This window comes from Ascochyta rabiei, chromosome 1, assembly GCF_004011695.2.
Source record: "Ascochyta rabiei chromosome 1, complete sequence".
Lineage (NCBI taxonomy): Eukaryota > Fungi > Ascomycota > Dothideomycetes > Pleosporales > Didymellaceae > Ascochyta > Ascochyta rabiei.
The window spans coordinates 1,783,191-1,806,459 of record NC_082405.1 but is presented as its reverse complement, the minus strand read 5'-3'; the positions used below and the strand labels follow the sequence as shown (position 1 = coordinate 1,806,459).

At 55.7% G+C, this 23,269-nt stretch overlaps 8 protein-coding genes and 1 non-coding gene across 9 annotated transcripts, besides 8 other annotated features; 4 read left to right on the top strand and 5 right to left on the bottom strand.

The window, feature by feature from the left end:
- Positions 1 to 107: 107 nt before the first annotated feature.
- Positions 108 to 5,431, bottom strand: EKO05_0000525 (Guanine nucleotide exchange factor lte1; the record flags this gene model as incomplete). Its single annotated transcript, XM_038936402.1, has 2 exons — positions 108 to 4,914; positions 5,154 to 5,431. 2 exons carry the CDS (start codon positions 5,429 to 5,431, stop codon positions 108 to 110), a joined length of 5,085 nt encoding a protein of 1,694 aa, XP_038803068.1.
- Positions 5,432 to 5,747: 316 nt separating this feature from the next.
- Positions 5,748 to 5,782: a tandem repeat.
- A 108-nt stretch (positions 5,783 to 5,890) lies between these two features.
- Positions 5,891 to 5,955: a tandem repeat.
- A 1,116-nt stretch (positions 5,956 to 7,071) lies between these two features.
- Positions 7,072 to 7,103: a tandem repeat.
- A 210-nt stretch (positions 7,104 to 7,313) lies between these two features.
- EKO05_0000524 (uncharacterized protein) lies at positions 7,314 to 8,756 on the bottom strand (the record flags this gene model as incomplete). Its single annotated transcript, XM_038944722.1, has 1 exon — positions 7,314 to 8,756. The coding sequence occupies one exon, from the start codon at positions 8,754 to 8,756 to the stop codon at positions 7,314 to 7,316; it is 1,443 nt and encodes a 480-aa protein (XP_038803067.1).
- Positions 7,339 to 7,367: a tandem repeat.
- Positions 8,244 to 8,333: a tandem repeat.
- Positions 8,600 to 8,631: a tandem repeat.
- A 286-nt stretch (positions 8,757 to 9,042) lies between the features above and the next one.
- On the top strand, positions 9,043 to 11,431 carry EKO05_0000523 (DNA-directed DNA polymerase; the record flags this gene model as incomplete). Its single annotated transcript, XM_038937040.1, has 2 exons — positions 9,043 to 9,725; positions 9,778 to 11,431. The coding sequence occupies 2 exons, from the start codon at positions 9,043 to 9,045 to the stop codon at positions 11,429 to 11,431; spliced, it is 2,337 nt and encodes a 778-aa protein (XP_038803066.1).
- Positions 10,989 to 11,019: a tandem repeat.
- Positions 11,417 to 11,471: a tandem repeat.
- Positions 11,472 to 11,545: 74 nt separating this feature from the next.
- EKO05_0000522 (Protochlorophyllide reductase) lies at positions 11,546 to 12,640 on the bottom strand (the record flags this gene model as incomplete). Its single annotated transcript, XM_038936621.1, has 3 exons — positions 11,546 to 11,664; positions 11,721 to 11,883; positions 11,960 to 12,640. The coding sequence occupies 3 exons, from the start codon at positions 12,638 to 12,640 to the stop codon at positions 11,546 to 11,548; spliced, it is 963 nt and encodes a 320-aa protein (XP_038803065.1).
- Positions 12,641 to 14,989: 2,349 nt separating this feature from the next.
- On the top strand, positions 14,990 to 17,288 carry EKO05_0000521 (Lysine--tRNA ligase; the record flags this gene model as incomplete). The annotated part of the gene is made up of 8 exons (XM_038936536.1): positions 14,990 to 15,243; positions 15,292 to 15,587; positions 15,644 to 15,773; positions 15,824 to 16,148; positions 16,205 to 16,621; positions 16,672 to 16,950; positions 17,118 to 17,229; positions 17,278 to 17,288. 8 exons carry the CDS (start codon positions 14,990 to 14,992, stop codon positions 17,286 to 17,288), a joined length of 1,824 nt encoding a protein of 607 aa, XP_038803064.1.
- A 341-nt stretch (positions 17,289 to 17,629) lies between these two features.
- On the top strand, positions 17,630 to 18,109 carry EKO05_0000520 (uncharacterized protein; the record flags this gene model as incomplete). Its single annotated transcript, XM_059635448.1, has 2 exons — positions 17,630 to 17,764; positions 17,855 to 18,109. 2 exons carry the CDS (start codon positions 17,630 to 17,632, stop codon positions 18,107 to 18,109), a joined length of 390 nt encoding a protein of 129 aa, XP_059491431.1.
- Positions 18,110 to 18,277: 168 nt separating this feature from the next.
- On the bottom strand, positions 18,278 to 20,098 carry EKO05_0000519 (uncharacterized protein; the record flags this gene model as incomplete). The annotated part of the gene is made up of 1 exon (XM_038944721.2): positions 18,278 to 20,098. The coding sequence occupies one exon, from the start codon at positions 20,096 to 20,098 to the stop codon at positions 18,278 to 18,280; it is 1,821 nt and encodes a 606-aa protein (XP_038803062.2).
- An 834-nt stretch (positions 20,099 to 20,932) lies between these two features.
- EKO05_0000518 (carnitine transporter) lies at positions 20,933 to 21,969 on the bottom strand (the record flags this gene model as incomplete). The annotated part of the gene is made up of 2 exons (XM_038936653.1): positions 20,933 to 21,612; positions 21,660 to 21,969. 2 exons carry the CDS (start codon positions 21,967 to 21,969, stop codon positions 20,933 to 20,935), a joined length of 990 nt encoding a protein of 329 aa, XP_038803061.1.
- Positions 21,970 to 23,150: 1,181 nt separating this feature from the next.
- EKO05_1t8 lies at positions 23,151 to 23,237 on the top strand. The gene has a single exon. It is a non-coding gene; the product is annotated as a tRNA-Thr (tRNA).
- The last annotated feature ends 32 nt before the right edge of the window (positions 23,238 to 23,269 follow it).

The following is a 23,269-nucleotide window of genomic DNA, read 5'->3' as shown; positions in this document are numbered from 1 at the left end:
CATATGCTGCAGCTGCGGGTCGTAACTCGTGTCGGGCGCCAGAAGGATCCGAGTGGGTATTGACAAGGAAAAGGTGAGACTGTAGGAGATGTGTATATGCAACAGATCTATTCACATTGACGGCTGCGCTTAGCGAGCTCGTCGTCGCTCAGCGCAGCTAGCCAGAGGCACTTACTAATCAGGTCGGGGTCGACCCTGAAGCTGTACCTGGAGCTGGCCTCGAGGAGACGTAGGAGGTTCTTGACAATTGTGGCCGCTGTATGATGTCGTTCAAAGTTTACGAGCCGTTCGCCGTCGACAGGTGGCGCGTCGATGAATGGTGGCTTTTGTGCGTTGTAAATCAGGTCACGCGTGTAGATACCGATAAAAGGGATGCAGCCATCCTCTACCGTAGCCGTCTCCATCTCGAGGCGAAGGTTGTGAAAATTTCGGAGCGGTTGGACAAGCGCTTCGAGTTCCTTCATTGTCTGCTTCTCAGCCGTAGGTACGAGAGCCCACGTCTTGTGAAGGCGAGCGACGTCGTTGGATATCAGTGCAATGGCGATTTGGTACATGGTAGCGTAATTCCTGAGCCTGCGGGCGTGCGATGCGATATGGATGTACTTGATGATGCATCGAGCTCGCTCTTCGATGTTCTCAGTGAGGACGCACTCAGACACGGCCCACTTCACAACAAGATTGAAGCGTGCAATCACAACGTCGACTCCACGCGCTTCCTGTGTACGAAGATAGTGTACCCAGTCGCGGATCTGAGGAGACGACTGCTTCCAACGGAGCTCGACGAGTTCCTTCCAGTCGATTTCATCAAGAGCGTCTTTTTCAACGACCGTAAACTGCTGCGCAATCAGCTCTGCATCGTATGCCAAGATGAAAGGCAAGTGGGCAGTTGAAACTGGCTGTTTGAACTGCGACTCATGCAGCTTGATGTGTTGGTCGGGCGTGTGTTGATTGGACTGATCCGGACGAGAAGCAGTGGGTGTCAGGCCCGGCGTAGGTAGCCCCCGATCCCAGGTTGTGGAAGGTGCAGCCTCCTTCAGACGGTCTGCGGTAGAGGGTGGTGTAGGAGGATGGCGCATTGGGTGAGTCGGAAAATTGTCTGATGCACGGTCTATCGCTGCTGGTTCGTCTTCGAAGAAAGTTCGTACACCATGCGATGCCTCGTCTGACCTGGCAACAGTTGTCGTAGAAGCTATATCGCTCAGTTCTTCGTCTTCATCGAGCAAGAATGACTGGCGTATAGCCGTGGAAGATGGGAGAGTATTGCCACTCCGAATCCTCTTCACACTGTCCGTCTCGACCGCGTACTCAAGCGATGGGTTTGCAGACGTTGGGTTTGTTGCAGATGCTGTTGTTTGTGCCGTGGTGTTATCGGTGAGTTGTAGGGGCGACGGCTTCGCCGATGATCTCATCGTGTCAAAAGTCTGCGTACGCCCAGCAGCTATGACATCGCTAAGATCGCGATCGAGAAGCGGTACGGAGGAGTAAGAGTCCTCCGACTCTGCAGCAGTGCTCACAACAGCAGGTACACGACGGTTGAAATTTTCTCCTGACAGATGATACATGTTCTGGCCTTCTGCTCCGGGAGTAGCGAGCGGTCGATGAAGGCTATCATCGGCACCACCGAGTTCCTCTGTTTTTTTTGGTTTGTAGGGCGGGATGGTGAGATCTCCAGGGGCTCCAGTCGGCCAGTAGACTTCTGGCTGAACGACAGGGGCTCGTACGGAAGATTCTCGTGGGGACTTCTTTTCGTATCGGCCTTCAAGCTTCATTAGAGCTGCCTCGACTCCGCCTTCGTCGTCTGTGTCATCTGGTAATGCTGCCAACTTCGCAACTTCGGCTTCAAATGAGGGCCTGAGATTAGGTTGTGAGGAATGTGTTTCAACCAACGAGATAGGCTTCCTCACGACGACCGTCTCGTCAACTGCTTCGGCTGGTTGACTTGCGTCAGGCGCTGGCGCAGCGTAACGGTCTGACCGCAGAATGACCGAGTTTGCAATTGAGTGGGTGCGGTTGGAAATCGAGCCGGTGGAGTGTGGACGTGGGGTCATCTCGAGATCCTGGATGTTGCCAGCAGCGCGCAAATCACCCCCTGGTTTTCGACGAAGCATACGGCCAGGGCCATGGGGTGCTTGAGGTGCTTGACGCTCAAGGAAGAAGGGGTCGTTATCAGACGACATTGTCATGAACGTAGCTACACTCTCGGGGCCCTGACGATGACGACTCAAGATGCTGTTGTATGATACATGTCGCCGTAATGAGTATCGAGCCAGGGACTTGCGCATGGAGTCTCGACGCTGGAATGAGTGCATTTGTCCCCTGCCTTCCGACGTGGAGCGTCTTTGCGGGGCTTGAGACTGCTGTGTTGAAGACCGAGACATGCGTCGCTCCTCCACCGAAACCGTGGGGGTGGGATCTTTGTATAAATCAGAATGGCGCACGGCTACCATGCCGCCTTCAGCAAGTCGTTGAGCAATGGACGGATTCCGTTGAAGGGACTTTGGTGGCGTGCTTGTAATTCTCGTCTCGTCCGACGCAGCGGAGGGCAAAGCCTCCGACATGACGGGTAATGGGGGTGGTCCAGTATCGTCTATGATCAGGATAGACTTGCTGCCAGTCGTGATGTTGCTGTACACTCGAGGGTCTGGACTTCTGGACAGTTTGTCATCTTCGCCGGTTGATGAAGCCTTCCGGTTCTCAAATTCGAATTCAAAGCCGCCTAGATCTGGGGGCTCGACACTGCTTTCGCGTCGCTGGTCTTCTTCTCTCAGCTGCTGTTCTACGGCTTCCTTGAAGCTCTCAACAACCTTGGAGGCCAACGCGTCTATTCGTATCTCGGGTCGCGTTCGGATTGTGCGTTGCTTGCGAACTCCTCCGGACGTTGTGCTGAGTGTGCCTGGATTGGAGCATCGCATAGGGGGTACCATTCGCTGGTGTACATGTGGCCCTAGTTGCGGGCTGCTATGAGGCGATTGTTTGATACTCAAGGCGCGACGCATACTTCCAAGAATCTTCTTCATCCCTGGGCTATTCGCATGGCCTGGGCGTAGCTGCAAGTCGTCGGCATACATGTCATCGCCATCCGTCTCACTGCGCGACCGCGTATGACGAAGACTTGTGCCCTTGAGTTCGACGTAAGGTGAGCTTGGCTGAAATAGGCCACCGCGTACAAGACTACCAGGCATACTCGTCACCGCAGAGATGGTAACATCCACCGAGGCGTTCTTTGGGATAGATAGAGGCGCCCTGCTATCCCTCAAAGCGTCAGAGAAGCTGCCACTGCGTTTGTGAGTGTGCGATGGACGGGTGTTCTTGTTCGACACCGGCTGTTGCGGGCTTGTCGCTAAGCGGGCAGGTGCCGTAGAAGGATGAGGTACTGGGTGTGGATAGAGAGGCAGATCCATGGCTTGCTCGCTCTTCAGGAAGCCACGTCGCGGGAGAGAACAGGACAGGACGTGCATGCTCCCCTCACTCGAGGGCGAAAGCGGCGCTTGGACAGTCTCAGCTTCATTTGAGGGCACGTAAGGCGAGCTCAGAGAGTTCTGAGGTGTGTGACGAGCCCTTTGTGCCCAGTCCATGTGTCGGCTAGCGAACTGATCGCTCGGATTTGACCCCATGGTTTCTTTTGTATCACGGTCGACCCGTCGTGGAGTGGCCGGCCTAGTCGCAAGCTCTTCTGGCTCTTCGTAGGTTGCTGGTAACTCGACGAGACCTCCAGGAAGCAATTCCTCATCTGCGAAGTCTTTGCCGAGACCTTCTTCCGTTTCCCAGTACAAGACACAAGTTCTCCTCCAGCACTTCTTCAGCTCGCCCACGATCTTGACATCACCTGCGCCTCCATCTGCGCGAGTCTTCAGATCGCGGTAAAGTCCGTTGACCAAGTTGCAGAAGTACGTTCGCAAGTGATGGGATGGCACGAAGTCGTCCACAAAGTAATTGAGGATCCAGTGACGCAGGGCTACAAAGGTCCGTACTCGTACAATGCGACCAAAGTCGTCCTGTCTATCGACGGCCCATCTTAGTCGCGCGATCAGATAGGCAACCAGGTCTCTTGTGCTCAGGAAGGCACGGAATGTGAGGAAGAAATCAGAGAGTAGTTCGTAGTCCAGGAAGCTTGGAGAAGTGATATGCGCAACAAGTCTTGAGGGCGTAGCTGCAAGGATCTCGCCAGAAGGAGAGAACTTGACGACGGCCCTGTCATCAGGGTTCGCTGTCAACGCATCGTACAGCCGGGGGCCAATTGGGGCGTGTGAGACACGAGACGAGGAAGGGGCGGATGCTGGGAGTGGCGGACGATCCATGGTCGCACGATATCTGGCCGGCACAGGCGAGAAGGCGTCTGACTGTGGACGTGACGACAGGAACGAGTGAGAAGCCACGCGCTGGGGGGTCAAGAGAGAGTTTCTGAACTCGTCCGTGGCCGAGGTGCGGGTGTAGGTTGAGCTGCGTAGGTCCACGGTGCCTTTTGTGCTGAAGCGCGGGGTGCCCAGGCGGTAGTGAGGGATGGGGACCTGCAGCAAGGGCAGTGAAGATGTATCGGCCGTCTTGGGTCGCGCGCCAAACGGGGGTCTTTCAATGACGACCTTGAACGTTCCCGGCTCCGTGGTGGCTGAGGTGGTGGTGTGGCCGTCAAGGGTGGAGAAGGAGTGGGCGCGAGGGTGGGCGATGGGTCGTGAGGTGGATGGGTGTTGTGCATGCGCCTGCTGTCTGGCCTCATATTCCGTCAACAGGTCGGGGGGCAGCGGCGGGGTGGGTTCGGAGCGCGGTGTCCTTGAGCCGTACAAGCTCTGCTCCCATTCATTGCTGGTTGGACGCAGCTTGGTGTCGAGTGTGGCGCTGTCTGGGGGGGTCTGGGGCGGGAAGATGAACGGGTCGGGCTGAGGGAGGTTGCGCTGGTTCCCAGCGCGCACCACAGGTCTGGCAGCAGCGTTAGCCCCTGAACGGAGTGGGATGCACCCGTCATGCGTCCAGCATGCGCGCATGTCTGCGGGTTGTGTGTCGAGAGAGCTTCACCGGGGCGAGCGTGGCGTGCCTTCCTCGCCTTCCTCGAGGGTGGCTCCTTCCCCAGCCTGTGGTGTTGACGTGGACGAGTGTCGAAACAGCACACCGCCCATGATTCTGCCTGGACAGGAGACGACGGCCTCTGCAGCACTTACCTGAGGTAAATCACGCCGTTGTGCACGTTTGCGACCGTGTAGGAGCGCCCAGCTGAAGTCGAGTTGCTCGTCGACGTGTCGATGGTGCCGTTGCTCGTGCCGCGTGCCTGGTTCCTCCTCTTCAGCTGCTCCTTCGAGTCCTTTACTCGGCGCAGGCGGCGCTGGTCGTCTGCGCGTCGTGGTGCCGTGTCCGTGGTCTGCGCGCCGGCGAACAGGTCGCGCTGCCCGGCTCCAGGGGCAGGGGAGCCTGGGTGGGCATTTGGTTGCAGTACCGCCATCCTTCCCCATGCCCTGCTTCAGCGCGCAGCAACACCGCGGCAAGATGTCCGTCAGCGGGAGACGAAACGTCGGCAGAGCATCACCAGGCGACGTGTGCACAATGCGACATGCTTGATGAGGAGTGCGAAGTGGCAGGAGGGGAGGGCGACGCTTGAGCTCGCGGATCTGTCACCCATCGCCGAGCGAGCGCCATCAGATGCAATTCACCAGTCAGCGGCGAGCCTGTCACACTTGGACTGGGGTCCCTGCGGCGCGAACCCAAAGTACGGCCGATCTGGCCCTGCGTGGCAGTCTGCGCCCCCAGTGGCTGCATGCTCCAAGATCCAAGATCCAAGATCCAAGATCCAAGAACATGTGCCTTTGTTAAAGCTGTTCACGACAGGCTGCACCCAGTGGCCGCCAGCTTCACAAACGGGCTGCTGTCACCTCATCTCCCACGCTGTTTCGTCGAGCGTTGGCCCACCACCCACCACCCATCACCCATCACTCATCACCCATCACCCATCACCCATCACCCATCACCATCCACCCGTCCGTCCGTAACCCAACCACCCGCATTTCCACCCGCAACGGCAGGCCGCCTTGGCTTTTGGAAGCCAGCGCCGGACAAAACCAAACATCAGCCGCGGCGTCAAGGATGGTCCGGCTGTTCTTGGCTTTGGCGCCGTCTCTGCGGAGCGAGAAACCGACTTCCGCAGACCACCCGTTGAACAGAGTGACAGGACAGGACGTGCCTTCAGCAGCCAGACAGAGATGCATCATCACCTCAGTTCCCAGTTGACCACATCTAGATGCAACAAACATGCGCAGTGAACAATGAATCATCAGGTTACAAGTCTGCCCTTGTGCGAGGCTCATTTCCAATTTGAGATGAGATGAGGCTCATCTGCCGCCATCTGTCACAGTTCACGTCCATCATTATCCACCAATTGGCCGCCCCGTCACCGCAGCACTCGCCACAAGAGGCCTTGTCGCATGATTGCAGCTTCCTGAATGAGCAAAGCCAGGGAGAGGAAAATAGGCCGACGTTTTTTCTGCTCAAGGAAGGCATTTGTGAGGCTGCCCATCATGTGCGGCGACCAACCCGTTTCGGTGTTGCGCTCGTCAGCATCGACTCGACTCGACTCGACTCCAGCACAACACGTCTTCGATACACTTGCACGCGGAAACCGACTCCATGGAACTCTGCGCGTCCGCGTTCGAGACTGGGGTAATGCTGATCGTCGCCTTGATGCCCGACCTCGTTCCCTACCGCCCAGAATGCATGTGGGCGGGCTGCCTAGTTCGACATTGCGCAACAGGGCCAATGGAATCGGAATGTGCCGCTCAGGTTTTTTAGGTTTTTTGACGGGTGCACGTGAGCGGGGTGATGCTTTGATGTTCGTGAATGTGAATGGCAGCTGTCATTGTCACAGATGCTTGTCATGGCTAAGAGTACTCGTGACTCTAACGACTGCGATGCGAACACAGCACCTTGTATAAGCCGTACAGAGAGTATCGCCTGAACTCGGCGCATGTTGAAGTCGGTGATGGCATTCAATTCGATCTGATTCAAACCCCAGCCCACGTTGTGCAGACAGTATATATAGCAGGCACGCTGTGCTGTGTGGAATCGACTCCATCATCACAAACGACACACCCAATCCCTTGCCATGCCATTCCATTCCTTCCCCGCTTCTCGCAAACGCAACACAATGCCATGCCATAACAAACCAGCAACGCCCGTGCTTTCCAAGGTATCGAAACAGAACAAGTAAAGAAAAGAAGAAATATTCCCGGCTTGATCCCAATGGAGAGCGAATCCAACTCATTGTGGCGCACCACGCCGTGCCATGGCAAAGCAGTGCAAATGAAGAAGAGGAAGAAGAAATAAAATAAAAATCACGCGAGCTCCGCCGTCCTACTCCGCTTCGCCTCGCTCGCCTCGTCACTCGCTACCTCCAGCGCTCTCTTCCCCTTTCCTTTGGGTTGTGCAGGCACCTCCTCGGCAGCAGCAGCACGTTTGTCTTTGGCTCCCTTGTTGGACTGAATAGCAGTCGCAGTCGTAGTCGCAGGTTTGGCCTTCTTCCTAACCACGGCCGTAACATCGTTAGCAGCGCTGGTAGCCTCTGCCAGCTTCGCCTTCTGGACAGCGGGATCGGCGCCCAGCAGGCTGCCGAACAGGCCCTGGACGACCGAGGGGTCGAGGGCGTCGTAGTCGTGCTGCTGCGTGGGGTCGCGCTGCAGGTCGTGCAGGCGGCCGACGAGCTCCTCGAGCATGGCTTTCTTGTCGGCGATGATTGCGGTTTTTTCGCTCTTCTGCGCCGCTGTCAGCGTGGGGTGGGCCAGGGCGGCTTCTTCCTTGGAGAGGCGCGCGCGTAGAGAGGCGATGGCTAGCTCGGTGTGGTGCGCGGCTTCTTTGCGGAGCGGCCAGTTGATGCCGTCTGTGTCCGAGGTGGCTGCGGGGGAAGTGGTGGAGGGAGAGGTGCTGTCTTGTTGCCGCTCGGCTGCGAGCTGGTCTTCGCGGATCTTGCTCACCGAGGCAAACTCCAGGGCTAGAGAGAGAGAGTAATGCGACTCGGTGACGTTCTCGTGCTCGAAAGGGTTCAGCTCTTCTTGCAGGGCGAGCGAGGAGCGCGCATCGGCGACGGCGTCGTGGAAGCGCTCGTTTTCGAGTGAGATGTCGACGAGGAAGCCGTGGCAGTCTGCGAGCTTCTCCTTGATGGCGCGAGAGGTGGGCGAGAGTGTCGCGGGGCCTTTGCCCTTTTCTGCTGGAGAGGCGTCTGGCTGGGCGTCCAGCTGCTTCTGGTACAGCACTCGCGCGAGCTCAAACGTCTCGTAGGCGTTGCCGAAGTCGTCTTCCTCCTCGTCTTGCTCGCCCTCGCCGTCTCCGTCTTCGTCGTCGTCGTCGTCGGAGTCGTCCCAGTTCTCATCACCAGTAAGTTGGAAGTAGGGCTTCGAGGCTGTCGTCTCTTCCGGTGGTTCAGTCTTCGCCCCGCTGGCAGCTGAGCTGGATGCTTCTGCCTTGACTCCTCTCTTGGCCTTCTTCTTCTTCTGGTCCTCCTGGGCGACCTTGTTGCCGAGCACGTCGCTCTTTGCGACGGCGACTTTGTACAGGGCGCGGCCGTAGTAGAAGAGCAGCTCGGCGTTCTCGGGCGCCATCTCGCCGTTGAGCTCGGCCTGGATCTCGACGGCGTCGGCATAGTGGTCGGCGGCGGCGGAGAAGTTCTTGAGCGAGTACTGCAACGAAGCAGCCTGTGTGAGCTCGTCGAGCTTCTCCTTGGTCTTGGGCAGCTCCTCGGCCTCGGCGACTGTTGCGAGCGGCGCGTCGGTGGGCTCGGCCATGGTGGAGGACTCAAAGTCGTGGAGTGTGTTTGTGGAGCTTATGCGACTCTGACCGGAGATTTTGGAGGCAGTCGCTCAAGGGATGGTGGTGTTGTGAGGGTGGTGAGGGTGGTGAGGACGAGGACGGGGTGCGCGGCAAAGCTCTTTGGCAGGAAGCGCTAGGTACCGGTAGCCGACACGCGATCGCGTCGCGTGTCGCGTGGGCGCGTCGGTCGACGTTCAATGAAGCCTCGAGCTGGACGCTGGACGCTGGACGGCGTCGACGGAAAACACACAACAAAACGCCATGGCGACAGCACGACGACCAGAGAAGCCCTCGGCGGTCCCAGCCAACCCGATTCCCTCCTCGTCGCCCGCATTTGGCACGCCAGTCCACCCCATCCATCCCCGCCGAACCGCGCCCATACGCGCTCCACCAGCACTTGCGCCCAAGGCCAAATCCACCGTCCTGCCCATCCTGCTCCCGCCGGCGACACTGCGGCCCCTTGCCTTCCGCACCTTCACCAAGAAACACAACCTCACCCTCACCTCCTCGGCGCTGCAGGCTCTCGCCACCTTCATTGGGAAGCACTGCGGCTCCGGATGGCGCGAAGAGGGTCTCGCCGAGAAGGTGCTGGAGGAAGTCGCCAAGAGCTGGAAGAAGTGCGGGGGCCAGGTCATCGTCGACGGCGACACGGACGTCTTCAAGGGCATCTTGCGCACCCTGGAGGGCGCCATGGAAGGCGGGAGGGTCGCCCAAGCCTCTACGCTGGGCAGGCAGAGCAGCTTCAGCTTTGGCGCCGAGCACAAGGGAGTCTCCCCTTGGCCTGCGCTGGACGCCACCTCGAGCTTTGGCATGTCGACTCTGCACGTCCAAGACAAGGACGAGGAGGAGGAGATGCTCAGAGACCCGCGAGAGTGGATCAAGGTCATTGGCGCATTTGAGCAGCCAAAGCAGGTGTACAATGTGTCTCAGAGACACTTTGAAAAGTGAGTCCCTGCCCAATACTCGGTGTTGCGATGCCAACCCCCCCCCCCCTAGATCGGCCTCGAAACCATCGCTCTTCCCCCATCCTGCACACAAGACGGACCTCTTCCGCCAACGCTACCACATCGTCCATCAGCGCATCCTCCGCAACGAGACGTTCCAAGCACCCACCTTCAGCACCGCTCGGTCAGCGACCCTAAACCGGACCGGCTCCATTGCCACATCACAGACAAACACCATAACGCCCATCGCCAACCTGCTAGGCCGCACAGGAAGCACACATCTGCTGCTGGGCATGCTCGTCGTCTCACCCACAGGAGCACTCTCCCTCTCAGACCTCACGGGGACAATAGCCTTGGACATCCAGCATGCACGCCCCATACCAGAGAACGGCGCTTACTTTGCGCCCGGCATGATCGTCCTTGTCGATGGCAGCTACGAAGAAGACCATGGCGCTGCATCGTCGAACCTGGGAGGAACTGGCGGCATTGGCGGCACAATTGGCGGCAAGTTCCTCGCTTTCTCCCTCGGCCACCCACCGTGCGAGCGAAGAACAGCCACCCTGGGCGGCACCGACGAACTCGACAAGAGCAGTCTCCAAGGCCCAGCATTCGGCTGGACAGACTTCCTCGGCGTCGGCTCACAGCGTGCAACAGGCTCCCGCATGAACCGCATAGCCAGCAACCTTCTCCCCTCCACCGCGCCTCACAACATCATCATTGCATCCGACCTGCATCTCGATACCCCCTCCACGCTCAGCGCCCTCCGCACCCTGCTACGCACCTACTCGCCGTCTCCCTCCAACCCCAACCCAACCTACCCACTGGCCATCGTCCTCATGGGCAACTTCTCCTCCAAAGCAACCCTCGCCGGCGTCCCAGGCGCAGGCAGCATAGAATACAAAGAGCATTTCGACGCCCTCGCCTCCGTCCTCTCCGACTTCCAGCCCCTGATCGCCCACACCTCGCTCGTCTTCGTGCCAGGCGACAACGACGCCTGGCCCAGCGCCTTCTCCGCCGGCGCCGCAACACCACTACCGCGCAAACCCGTCCCCGCGCTCTTCACAAACCGCATCCGCCGCGTCGTCGCCGAAGCGAACCGCGAGGTCTGGGGCAGCGGCCGCGCGAGGGGGAAGGAAGGCGAGGTGCTCTGGACATCGAATCCCTCGCGCCTGACTTGGTTCGGCGTGAAAGGCGAAATGGCAATCCTGCGCGACGACCTCGCAGGCCGGCTCCAGCGGACAGCGATCCGGTTCCCAAAAAACCACGACGGCGACGACGGCGACGGCGACGGCGATACAGAGATGCCCTTCGCGCCCCAACACGACCTCAACGAAGCAATGCACATGGACCTCCCCGCGCCCCAGACACTGCAACCGCACCCGGAACCCCCCGTCGACACAGCCACCCAGACGGCGCGCGCCCTGACCCGCACCATCCTCAGTCAGAGCCATCTCAGCCCGTTCCCGCTCGGTGCGCGCCCGCTGCACTGGGACTTTGCCCACACCCTAGGCTTGTATCCGCTGCCGACTTGTCTCGTGCTGGCGGACCCTGGGGCCCCGGCGTTCGTCGTCAAGTATTGTGGGTGTTCGGTGCTGAATCCGGGGACTGTCGATGCGAGTCGAGGGCGGGCTGGGAGAGAGGGGAGGGCGAGGTGGGTCGAGTTTGACATTAGGAGTAGCGTCGGCATTGTCAGGGCGGAGGGGTAGGGGGACTGTAGTGTTTAGGAAGTAGGGAGTAGGGCGTTGGTGTATGCATATGCCTCACGGATATCACGAGGCTACGATGGCGGGAAATATCATGTCATGTCGTGTTTGGGCTTCCTACAAGTACGACTTCACCTGCTCTTCGCTCCACCTCCAAAACTCACCTGCTTTGCCGCCTTCGCGTCCGGCTTCGGCCAGGTCCGTCCTGAGTGGTGTTATGCGTCCGAAGGGGATGACTGCGCGTGTTGTCAGCTCATGCTCTCTCCAAGACCGGTCGTCACCTCGAACTCACCCCACTCGTTCTGCTTGATGCTCTTGACGTCTGGCGCCAGGCCGGCGAAGAACTCGGTGTACGCGCCGTTGACGGCCGGGTACGTGATCAGACTGATGACCAGCCCGCCCAGCCAGCCCGAGTGTCGCTGCAGCTCTGAGTTGAGATTGCCTGGGTTCAGAGACTTGTTCGCGTCAGTGTCACGCTCTGGACTTTGCGGTACTTGCTGGTTGTGCATGATGTCCGGGGTGATGACCTACAACGCTGATGATACCGTCCTGCTCATGCAGCCTGCGCATCTCCAGGGCATGAAGTACGTTCCCGCCTTTACTGACGGCGTACTTGTGGAACGCGAATTTGTCTCGGTGGTAGTCGAGGTTCTCCAGATCCACGCCGCCCGTGGGACTCCCCAGGTGCGCTGCACTTGACGACACCCAAACCACACGTACGCTGCCCGCCTCGCTGCTCTTTGCCGTCTGCGCCAGTAGGGGAGTCAGGAGCTTGGTGAAGGCATAGTGCCCCAGGCAATTTGTGCCGAGCTGCAGTTCGTAGCCTTGTTTGGTTTTCGAACCCTGTGGCGGCACCATGACGCCGGCATTGTTAAACAACACGTCCAGTCTCTTCTCCTTGCTCAAAAACTCTTCGGCTGCTGGTTTGATACTCTCCAAATCTGCGAGCTCGAGGTGCAGGAACTCTAGTCGGCCTTTGGAATCCGGGTGCGACGTCTGGATCCATTCAATGGCTGCGTTGGCGCGTTCCTTGGAGCGTGCTGCGAGGTATACGGTACTGTTGAGCGAGTACAGTAGGCGGGCCAGCTCCTTTCCAACACCGGCTGATGCGCCTGTGACAATGTAGACCTTATCCTTGAGGGAACCGGAGGGGAGGGACGACTCAGTGAATGCCGCGGTCGGCGGGAACATCTGGGAGATTTGATTGCCCATTTTGGCGGAAATTTCTCTCGCTACTTCGAGGTTGTTGGTGTCTTCAATTGAGCTTGTACGATTACTCCAACAAGTTTATACACACTCGACATGTGTGAGTTCGTTAGCGCGCGCTGGGACCTAATGACGTTGACACCTTATCGAAATGCTTAACGCCGAATCACGTATTGTATTCAGGCGATGGAATCAGTCCTACTCCATGATTCCCACACCACCTCATCCGTCTGGACCGATAAAAAGTATTGTGGGAGCCGCGGTACATGTGGCGCGGACTTAACGGCCGAATCACAGCGGCTGAATGTGACGAGGCCAGACGTTGATGCCCCATCTCTTTGAAGTATCCAGACTTGCAATAGAATTAAATCCCTTTTTTTTCGATGGCGTTCATTCATAGAGAAGTCGGTCTGAAACGGCTTGTAGTTGGAGTAAGATGTCTCACCTGCAGGCGTGAGATCTGGTCAAGCACACTAGTCCGCTTTCGATGTAGCCCGATCACAGCATCAAGCATCGCACAGAGGAGATCATGTAAAAGTGCCATTCTTGCATTCGATTTAGGTACCAAGCCATTTCCAGAGCACGTAGCATGGTGTCAATAGACCACTACAGCTTGTCCTAATCAGCTCGAGCTTGAGAAGCTACAAGCAATCACCATCAGCGAGTCATTCGCTACAACATATCCACATCATTGTCCACTCGCGAAACGCGATAGTTATATGACGAGATCTCGTTTGTGACTATCGGATTATGCTGAGGCATATACATGCCAGTCGAGGCCGTTCCCTGGTTTGGAGCCTGGTTCTGATTCAACATGGGAAACATCGAGGGCAGTGGATTTAGGTGTGTGGAGGGGTTTGTGGAACAATCCTAAGACTGCTGCAGTTGCTGTTGCGCAGATTAGCCCGAGATCGAGAGGCCGGACTGCTGTGGTTGGCCGAATGTGCCTGGCTGAGCCATTTGCTGTGCTGGCTGACCAAAAGAGCCTTGGGTCTGGTTAGAAAGGACAGGAGCCGTGGATGGTCGTGGTGGAAAGCTAAATGTAGGTTGGTCGAACGTAGCCGTGTGGATTGGATTGGAATTGGGTCTAAGGAGACAAAAGAAGAGGGCTGTTGCTGTGCTGGCCGGTTCTGCGCACAGAGAGCCGCGGAGACGGTTGGGTTAGGGGAAGGCAAGTCAAACATCGTGGAGCCTGTCTGTCGGGTTTCCGAGGCACTTTCGGTGCGAGTACCTGCAGGCATCTGCACACTGCTGTTCGAGAAACCAGCTACATCACCCGCATTCCGCTTACTTTGTTCTTTTAGCCACTTTTTATCTTCCTTCTCCCACTTCTCAATCTTTTCATCTGCTCGTTTTGCGGCCCTTTCGTCCGAATAAATTTCACTAAAATCCACAGCGCATGGACTCTCCGCGTTGGCAAACCCTCTCCTATTGTTCATGATCTCAGCAGGATACGGCGGAGACGGCTGATTATCCTATCATGTTCTTCCAAAGAAGACATCATGTTCTCGATACTACCAGAACTGCAGTACTGGAGGACTCTGAAATTTGCAGCATATCTGCCCGACGCAAAGGGTTCCTGCATCTTACTGAGCCCCAAGCGAATGACTATCTGGCCGTGAGGGGGTTGTGGAGGTGGAGTTAGTGAATGAAGTACGTAAAAATGGAAAGTTTCACACTGTACTTTGGATAGCTGGTTGGCTAAGGGACGTATATGGTTGTTTGCAGGTGAGCTGGACGTTAGTACGGCGGAATCTTGTTGATTGACAAAGTATACGCAAAAGCTACGGCGCACATGATGCTATAACAATGTTAGCCACGTCATTTGAAAGGGGAGGCCGAGAAGGAACAAACATTATTCAGGTTCGAGATTCAGCATGAAAACCTGACAGTCTTGAACAACACTACGAATAATACGGTACACCTAGTGTAGTCTGCTATCGCTCAAATGCCATTGAATTGGCAAGGTGAGGAGGGCAACTTGGTCAACATTGCATCTCAACGAGCCAGTGAATATGAGATATACAGATTGAGCAGCTTGACGGTGTTCTCGACGATCGTGCAGGCTCACGTAAGAGGCCAATAGGCGTAGCAGAGCAGAGCTTCGAACAAAATCACAGTGTATAGGCCACAATAGACTGAGGATTGAGTTGAACGAAATGCTACACATTGGTGAAAGTACCACGGGTAACGATGAGATATTACTTCAGGTCTGGCAATACCGCGCTTTTGGCCGATATCGCCCGCCGTAAGTGGGATGGAGTCGCTGAACCCCGCGATGTTTTTTAATTCGTGACTCGCCCACACGACCACAGCAGCACCACGCAATCGCGGAGCCACTCAATCGCGAACAATATGGCCGACACCAACCCCCCTGCGCAGCCTGCTGCTGCTGCCGAGAGCGCAGAGAACCTTCACACCGACCCCGTGACCGGTGAAAAGATCTCCAAGAGCGAGCTCAAGCGTCGCCAGAAGCAGCGCGAGGTTGAGAAGAAGAAGGCCGAGAAGGCCGAGAAGAACGCAAACCTCCCGGAGCGTCCCAAGAAGGAAGGAAAGAAGGAGGAGGTCGAGCTGAACCCGAATCAGTACTTCGAGATTCGAAGCAATCGGTGAGAATGCTGCTAGTTGTCCCAACCATTTTCTGACTTGAACGACAGCATCAATGCCCTACGAGCCTCCAAGGACCCCAACCCCTACCCCCACAAGTTCCACACCAACACTAGGATACACGAATTCGTGGAGCAGCACAAGGGTCTTACTCGTGGAGAAGAGCTGAAGGATGGGCCTGAGATCCGCATCGGTCTGCGCGTCATGGCCATTCGCTCCAGCTCCAGCTCGCTCCGCTTCTACGTCGGAAAGGCCGAGGGTGTCACGATCCAGGTCATGTGCCAATTGCAGAACGCAAAGGGTGATGTTCCTTTCGAGAAGCAGCACGAGAACATTCAGCGTGGAGGTGTGTAGCGCTCGAATATCTGCCTCAATTGACCCCAATACTGACCTTTGAACCAGACATCATCGGCGTGGTGGGATACGCAGGCCGCACAGCTCCCAAGAAGGGCGGAGACGGCGAACTCAGTGTCTTCGCTCAGGAGGTCATCTTGCTCACTCCCTGTTTAAGGATGTTGCCAACCGAGCATTTGTGAGTTTTAACCAAGGCTGTGACTGAGGCACGACACTGACGGGCTGCAGCGGATACAAGGACCAGGAGCAACGCCACCGCAACCGTTTCCTCGATCTCATCATGAACGACTCGACCCGCGAGACCTTCATCACCCGCTCCAAGATCGTCAAGTACATCCGCCAATATCTTGACGAGCGCGACTTCCTCGAAGTCCAGACACCTATGATGAACAAGATTGCTGGAGGTGCCACCGCACGCCCATTCAAGACACATCACAACGAGCTGGATATGGAGCTCTTCCTCCGTATTGCGCCTGAGCTGTACCTGAAGGAGCTTGTCGTTGGTGGTCTTGACAGAGTCTACGAGATCGGTCGCCAGTTCCGTAACGAAGGAGTCAGTATTCCAACAATCGTTACACTTCTTTCAGAACAACTGCTAACGAAAAGAAGATTGACCTCACTCACAACCCGGAATTCACGACGGTGGAATTCTACATGGCTTACGCTGATTACGAGGACGTTCTGCAGATGACCGAGGAGCTTGTTAGTGAGCTTGTTTTTAAGGTCAAGGGCAGCTATGAAACCGTCTACCACACACAGAGCGGAGAGGAGTACAAGGTCAACTGGGCAAGGCCATGGAGGAGGGTCAACATGATTCCCGCTCTCGAGGAGGCCACTGGCGAGAAGTTCCCTCCCTCGAACGAGCTACACACCACAGAGACCAACGAGTTCCTCAAGAAGGTGCTCCAGAAGATGAAGGTCCAATGCTCAGAACCCCGCACCAACGCCAGGATGATCGACAAGCTTGTCGGCGAGTACATCGAAGAGACTGCCATCAACCCTACCTTTATCGTCGGACATCCGGAGGTATGTAAACGATTGTCACGTCTAAAACTGTATACTGACATTATCCATAGGTTATGTCGCCGCTCGCCAAGTACCACCGTGACTCTCCCGGTCTCTGTGAGCGTTTCGAGGCCTTCGTCTGCAAGAAGGAAATTTGCAACGCCTACACCGAGTTGAACGATCCTTTCGACCAGCGCCTGCGATTTGAGGAGCAGGCCAACCAAAAGGATCAGGGTGACGATGAGGCACAGCTCATCGACGAAACCTTCTGCCAGGCGCTAGAGTTCGGACTCCCTCCAACCGGCGGTTGGGGCCTGGGCGTCGACAGACTGGTGATGTTCTTGACCGACGTAAGTTCTCCGATTTCCTCTTGGGTTCGCTCTGGGTCACTTGATCTCGATATTGCAACTTTCAGGATTTCGACATCAAAATTCCGGGATTGCTTCTCAAGTACCTTCAAGATACCCTTTGAGTCCTCTCTGTGTTTCTGAAGAGCCGTCGACTGACTCGACTCTAGCATTACTCGATCAAGGAAGTTCTGACCTTCCCCTTCATGAAGGACGTCGAAGACACAAAGAAGACTGCAGCTGAGGTTGTTGATGTTACGCCCAAGGCTGAGGAAGGCATCTGTAAGTCTGCCCCAATAGAAAAATCGGTCACAAGCTAAAACGGTGTAGTCCACAAGTAAGCGTATCAAAGCATTGCAGGCGCATAGGGTAAGGTGATATACCACATGAGCAACGCTCCATGATTAACGGAAAATAAATCAAGACAAGTGAACATGAATTTCGCCGTGTACCAGTTTCGAGTGTTGTGTTGATCTCTGATCGTTACTCGTCAATGATGAATGCAATTAGAATTGCCAATGCTGATCTTGCTCCGATGCCAGCACGCACTTGACACTTCAGCAGCATGTCCGACCAATCATATAACTGTTCATACCGATGACATCATACCATTCCCGCCAACATCCCCCCGTCCGAAGCCACTTCAGCTTTAGTATGCAGCAAATCCGTCCCACGCTTCAAAATGTCAGAACCCGAGGACCAGCCTCAACAACTCATCAACGGTACCCTCAAACCCCTCATCGGCATGGATTCCAAATCCACCATTCCCGTCATCAAGTCCAAGGCAGAGTACCTGAAAGCCGTCATGTACGAAGGCGTACGTTCACCACCTTCCCACCAAACCAACAGCCCTACAAATAAATATTGAAACCAAAAGATATCGTTCTTGAGCTTACCGACCGCTCAGGTGACGATTCTAGAAGGCACAGCAACATGGTGCCAGCAGTGCAAAGTAATAGCGCCCGAAGTCGCCAAGCTAGTCGAAGAGTACCCAGACGTAAAGTTCTACCTGTACGACGTCGAGGAGTGCGAGGATATCGCGCACGAACTCGGGGTCAGAAGTATGCCGACGTTTAGCATTTTCAAGGACGGAGACATTCAGGATGGCGTTACGGGCGCGAAGCCCAAGGAGATTCGGAAGGCGATTGAAGCGTGCTTATAGTGAAAAGGGGATTGGGGAACAAACAAGAGCGGCACAGGCCAGGAAGCGAAGGTACATTGTTCATTACTAATTATGCATTACGAGCAACCAAGTAAAGTGGGTATGCTATGAAACATGTGTATGTTGGAGAAGCGAATAGCCCATGGCTTACGTAGGGTGTGTCATGCATCAACTCCGCCACACCCAGGCGCCGAACCCTAGCAACTCGAGTAGGAGCACCAAGACACCGACTGCCATCCCACCGCCCACTCTGTCGGCTCTTTGCTTCGTGATGTCGCTCAACCACCCTCCGTTTACGCCTAGGAAGATCCAGAGGAGAGACGCCAGCGCGCTAGTTACCAGAATCAGCGCAAGGGCGACGAGGATGCGAAGCGTAGAGAGTGTGTGCACGAACTGCACGGTTGTGATGGTGTCTGATGGCGGAGCAATGTGATGGTGTATCACACTGCCCTCCTTATCCTCGTCACGCTCGCTCTCAAGGATGCTATACTGCTGATGCGACGAACTCGATGTATGCGGTCGAGATGGGGCGGTTGTATTGGATATGGCGACTCGTCTGGCCCAATGGACCCAAGTATATCTCGCTTTCCCCGTCCTTGGGTGCTTGTACAAATGCATGAGCTTCTCCTCGGTAAACGGCCGTGAGTCTTCTCCAGCACCAGTTCCGGCTCCCGAAGCCAGAAGTCTGCTTGTTCCCCCGTCTTGATGCGTGGGTGCCGAAGGGATGTCGCTCCACGCGCTGTTTTGGGAAAGGCGGATGTACCGCATCTTCCTTGCGCTGAGATGCCTTTTGGCCCACGAGCCAGCGAGTTCACTGTGTGTCTGTCGTAAACGCTCAGCGAGGTATTTGTCATCGAACTCTATGGCATGACGGCGATCTGGAGAAGTTGTTGAGAGGTCACTTGGGATGAGAATCTTGGCTCGCTCCCGGCTTGCCATTTTCTGGTGTTTCTGCAAGCTCAAATGTAGAACAGTCTCTGAGCAGTGCGTCTCGGAATGACTGTCTTGCGTAGGGAAGATACCTCGCGCATCAACATTGCGGTCCAGGCGACTGTGTAAATCGTACGCACCATCGTTGGACATTAGAGCGACAACATGCTTTCCTTTGAAGTTGGAGTACTCGTTTCTTGAACCTTCGCCGCCGTAGCCACTGTCCCCACCATAGCCGCTATCTAGGCGGCCATCGGCATTGCGGTGACGTGGTCTGGTTGCGGGTTTCGGGAATTCCTTTTTAGCAGTGAAAGGGTATGGAGTTTTGACGAAGTGGCTGGGCAGGTGGTCGCGGTCTTTGACCGAGATGGGCGAGAGTTTGATATGTCGGGCATCGCTGAAGGATCTAGCTTTAGGGGGCTCAATGCTGGTTGCTGAGTAGAATGAATGGCCGGACACCTCGGGAACCGAACTAGATGGAGACAGAGCTTTCAAGGCTTGCATTGTGGTGAGGTGGGCATTGATGATGGAGTCTGCAATGACGCTGTCTGAAGTGTTACGGCGATGGTGACCGTGGTGGTACTCTGGCAAGAAGGCAGCTTCGCCCCTCGCATCGATGGAATACGGTTTCGTCGTTTCTGGAATGTGTGTGACAGTATCCTCAGAACGGTTGCTCATGACTGAGCCCCGTGGAGTGCTGGCATTTGAGCCATGGTTGTGGACGACTCTGACATTGACCTTCTCCATCCGAGTAAGCGAGACATGCCTCGCTTTATTCGGCCCTGCATTTTCATGCGTATTTCCGAAGCCATCAAGAGGGCCGTGCGAATGTTTCTGGTTGAACGCTGGTAGCGCCGTCAAGCCGCTCCTCTCACGACTCCTCCCCCTAGATCTTCGATGCTGTCTGACTGGAGAGTGAACCAAGCTGCCTAAGCCCAGTCCAACTTCTCCGTCTTCTGATAAGGTCTGTGTCCTGTCTTCGTCATCTGCATCCTCCCACTCGGACCCAGAGGACTGATCGTCGAAGAAGTCTACACCTGGAGATACACCGCGCTCCATCGAATTCCCCAGGGTAGGATGCACTGACCCCTTTCTTTCGATTGACGGCTCGACGATGTTCGGTGAAGATGCAGGGCTCGACGATAGCCTGGCAGCTGGATAGTTGACGATCAAGGTTTGTGTTGCACTTGGCGGCCCAGAGGATAAGGGTAGGAGCGGTAAAGCTGGATGCTGCTTGAGAAGCGAAACTTTTGGTTTGGTTTCATCCATTTCCAATGCGTCTGCAGGTTGCATAAAACTCATCGTAGGTGGTTCGTGCGGTCCTTTTTTGGTCGGTTATGGTGCAAGTCGGGCTCAGGTCATGCCTCTTTTCTGTACGATGTGATCCGCCGCCAGGCTCCGTCGGTCCCTGAAACGAATTTTCAGAAGGACAGTCGCGGCAACAGAAAAGGAAACGTGATTGCTCACAGGGGTACTACGAACATAATGAGAACTGTCAGCGGGAGGTTGACCATAACAAAGCAGGAACGTACATAAGATTGCAGATCTGTTTTCGGAGGCTTAGTACCCGGGGCAATGGTAGGCTCAGGCCATGGTTGCTGGCGTGGAATGCGTGTCCGAATGTGGTGATGGAGTTGCCGCATTCCGTAATCCTCCCTTGAAGTGGTTCGTCTGTAACGTCAGCAGACAAATCAGCGGCTGAGTCGAAGAGAGATTGAGGGTTGAGAGGTCGTTTGTGGATTAGAATTGTTGAATTGCGACCAATGGTATATCCTGATCTAGAAAAGCCCGCGTCTATAAAGCGCTGGGGCAACAAAAATCGAACGCCGAGTGTGATGCACTGAAGGTCGGGGGTGACGAAGCACACATCGCGGATGCCAGCAACTACATCTCCTAATCGCCATCCTTGTCAAACATTTTCCTCATGGCTTTCTGTGCAAGCTCGACACCAGCGAACGTTGCGGCGTTGGCTGGGACAGCTCGGGCCATCGCAGGCCCAATACCAGGGAAGAAAGCCTTGTAGCCGCCGTTTGCATAAATGCCCTTGATCGTACCACTAATTGTAGGCCGACCCTCGGCACTCTGCAAGCGGGACTTGATCGTGTCAATAGGGAAAACAGGGATCCACATGGCAATACCCGCAGCGCCGCCAGCAGCCATAACGGCAGGCATGCTCAGTTGCCCTGGCAGACCTGTCACTGGGTCCTTGGGAGTGAGCTTCCTCTTGACGGTTTCGTATGTTGCAAAGTAGAATGCCGAGCCTGGGCCGTCTCGTGCGAGCGTCATCGCAGAGCCACGGTATACAGAGCGAATTCCGCCCTCCTTGTACAATTGCCTGACAACATCGACACCACCGTTGTACTTGTGTTTCTCGCCCGGTGCCAGGTTCTTCTGACCCTGGATCTGCAGAAGCACCTTTACCCGCTCGAAGGGTGCGGTGATAAGCGTCTGAGGGATCGCACTGAAGAAACCAGCGGCCGAGACTTGAGCGACGCTGAACTGACCGTTCTCGACTGTCGACACGGAGGTCACGAGTTGTTTGCCGAGGTCGTAGCCCCAGAAAGATACAGCAACTGTGCGTGATCAGCAAACGCTCAGGCCAGAGCTGTGGGGTACTTACACATGGGGGTTACTCCTACAAGCGGCGCTGAAACACCTGCGTACAATCCTCTTACCAGCCCATCTTTTGCAATGCCCTTTCGTAGAACGTCCATAGCGCCGTTGTAAACGCCCTTCTCAGCAGTCTGCATCCGCACCTTGACCAGATCGAATGGGTGTCCCACGACAACAGCGAACACACCACCAACACCTCCAGCGACCAGTGCACGGAGCGACTGTACCGAAGATTTGGTCGCTTTCTTCACATCCTCCTTGAGCTCCTCCTTGGAGGGCAGCTTATCAGCTACCTTTTCTGTGGTAGAAGAAGACATGGCGTAGGTGTCGACGTGAGCGAGTCCGGCAAAGAGGAATTGCGCGCCAACTATGCGCGATGAAGCTGCAGGAAGCTCGAGTGTGCAGACCTGTGCTGAAAGACAAACCTGCGGGTAGGTTGAAAAAGAAAATTTTGTGTAGAGTGGAAGAAAGCGACGGTTGTTTAGGCATGTGAGCTCCAGGTCTCCGGAGCTTGGCCCACGTCGACCAGCCGAGCGAGGCCCGGCGTGCGTGTGCCGAGGCAAATCGCCCCTCCTCCGAAGCTCGAGACCTGCCTGACCTGCTCACCTGCTTCGCAGAATCATCTTCGTACTGACCGAAGCGGAGTGCGCAAAGGGCCCGTGAGTGCTGGCGAAGCAACTGCGCTGCTGTGTTGTACCCTCTTTCAAAAAGTTACAGATGATCGCCATCCCTGGATGTGGCTAGAAGGAGCGCGTCTTCAGTGCACTGCCGGGTCTAACGGCTGACAGAGATGCAGCAGATGCCAGACTGGTAGCTGGGAAACCTCTAGCTACACTAAGGCGGCGTGCATGCTGGAGTACGGTGCGCTGGAATGGCATTACTAGCTATAACTTGGACTGTGAAGCTTCAGGTGCAGGAGAGGTGCGGCATGTGAAAATCTGGGGCTCCACATCCTCCCAGAGATCATCCAAACAAAGTTGTCTTGGCCGTCAAAACGTATCACAGCAAAGATCCACAACGCTTTTGATCCAAGGTAGAAGAGGCTTTCATACAACCAGATTTCGTGTCCTCGACTTATTTTACGTTGTTGTTGTGCTACAGAGAGCAAGGTCCTGCACGGAAAGTCTGAACACGGGCGTGCTTCTTGAACCAAGTCAATGCTACCTTGATCAGCAGGGTGGTGATGATAGTTTGGTAACATGACCAGAGGACTATGAATGATATTTATCAGCCTTCCCTCGTGTTCTCGTATGACACTATACCGTAGATGGTGTATCAAGCGCCATGCGATTACTGTCGTTTGGCTGAGTACACAGCAGGCCCCACTTCAGGACCGGTCTTAGCCCCTCCTGGCCGATATTGGCAAGCATCGATCACGTCGAATTTGACTTGATGTGCTGCACAAAGCTAATTACAAATAACTATATATTTTTTAAAAACACCGGATCCATTCATACAAGCCAATCCGGCTGTGTTGGAGTCTCTTGATCTCTACCAAGCCCTCTTGGCTTAGTGGTAAAGCGTATCACTAGTATTACCTCGGTATGCAATGATAAGATCGCTCGTTCGATTCGGGCAGAGGGCAACCATCTTTTTGCGACTCAGAGCGCAGGTCTG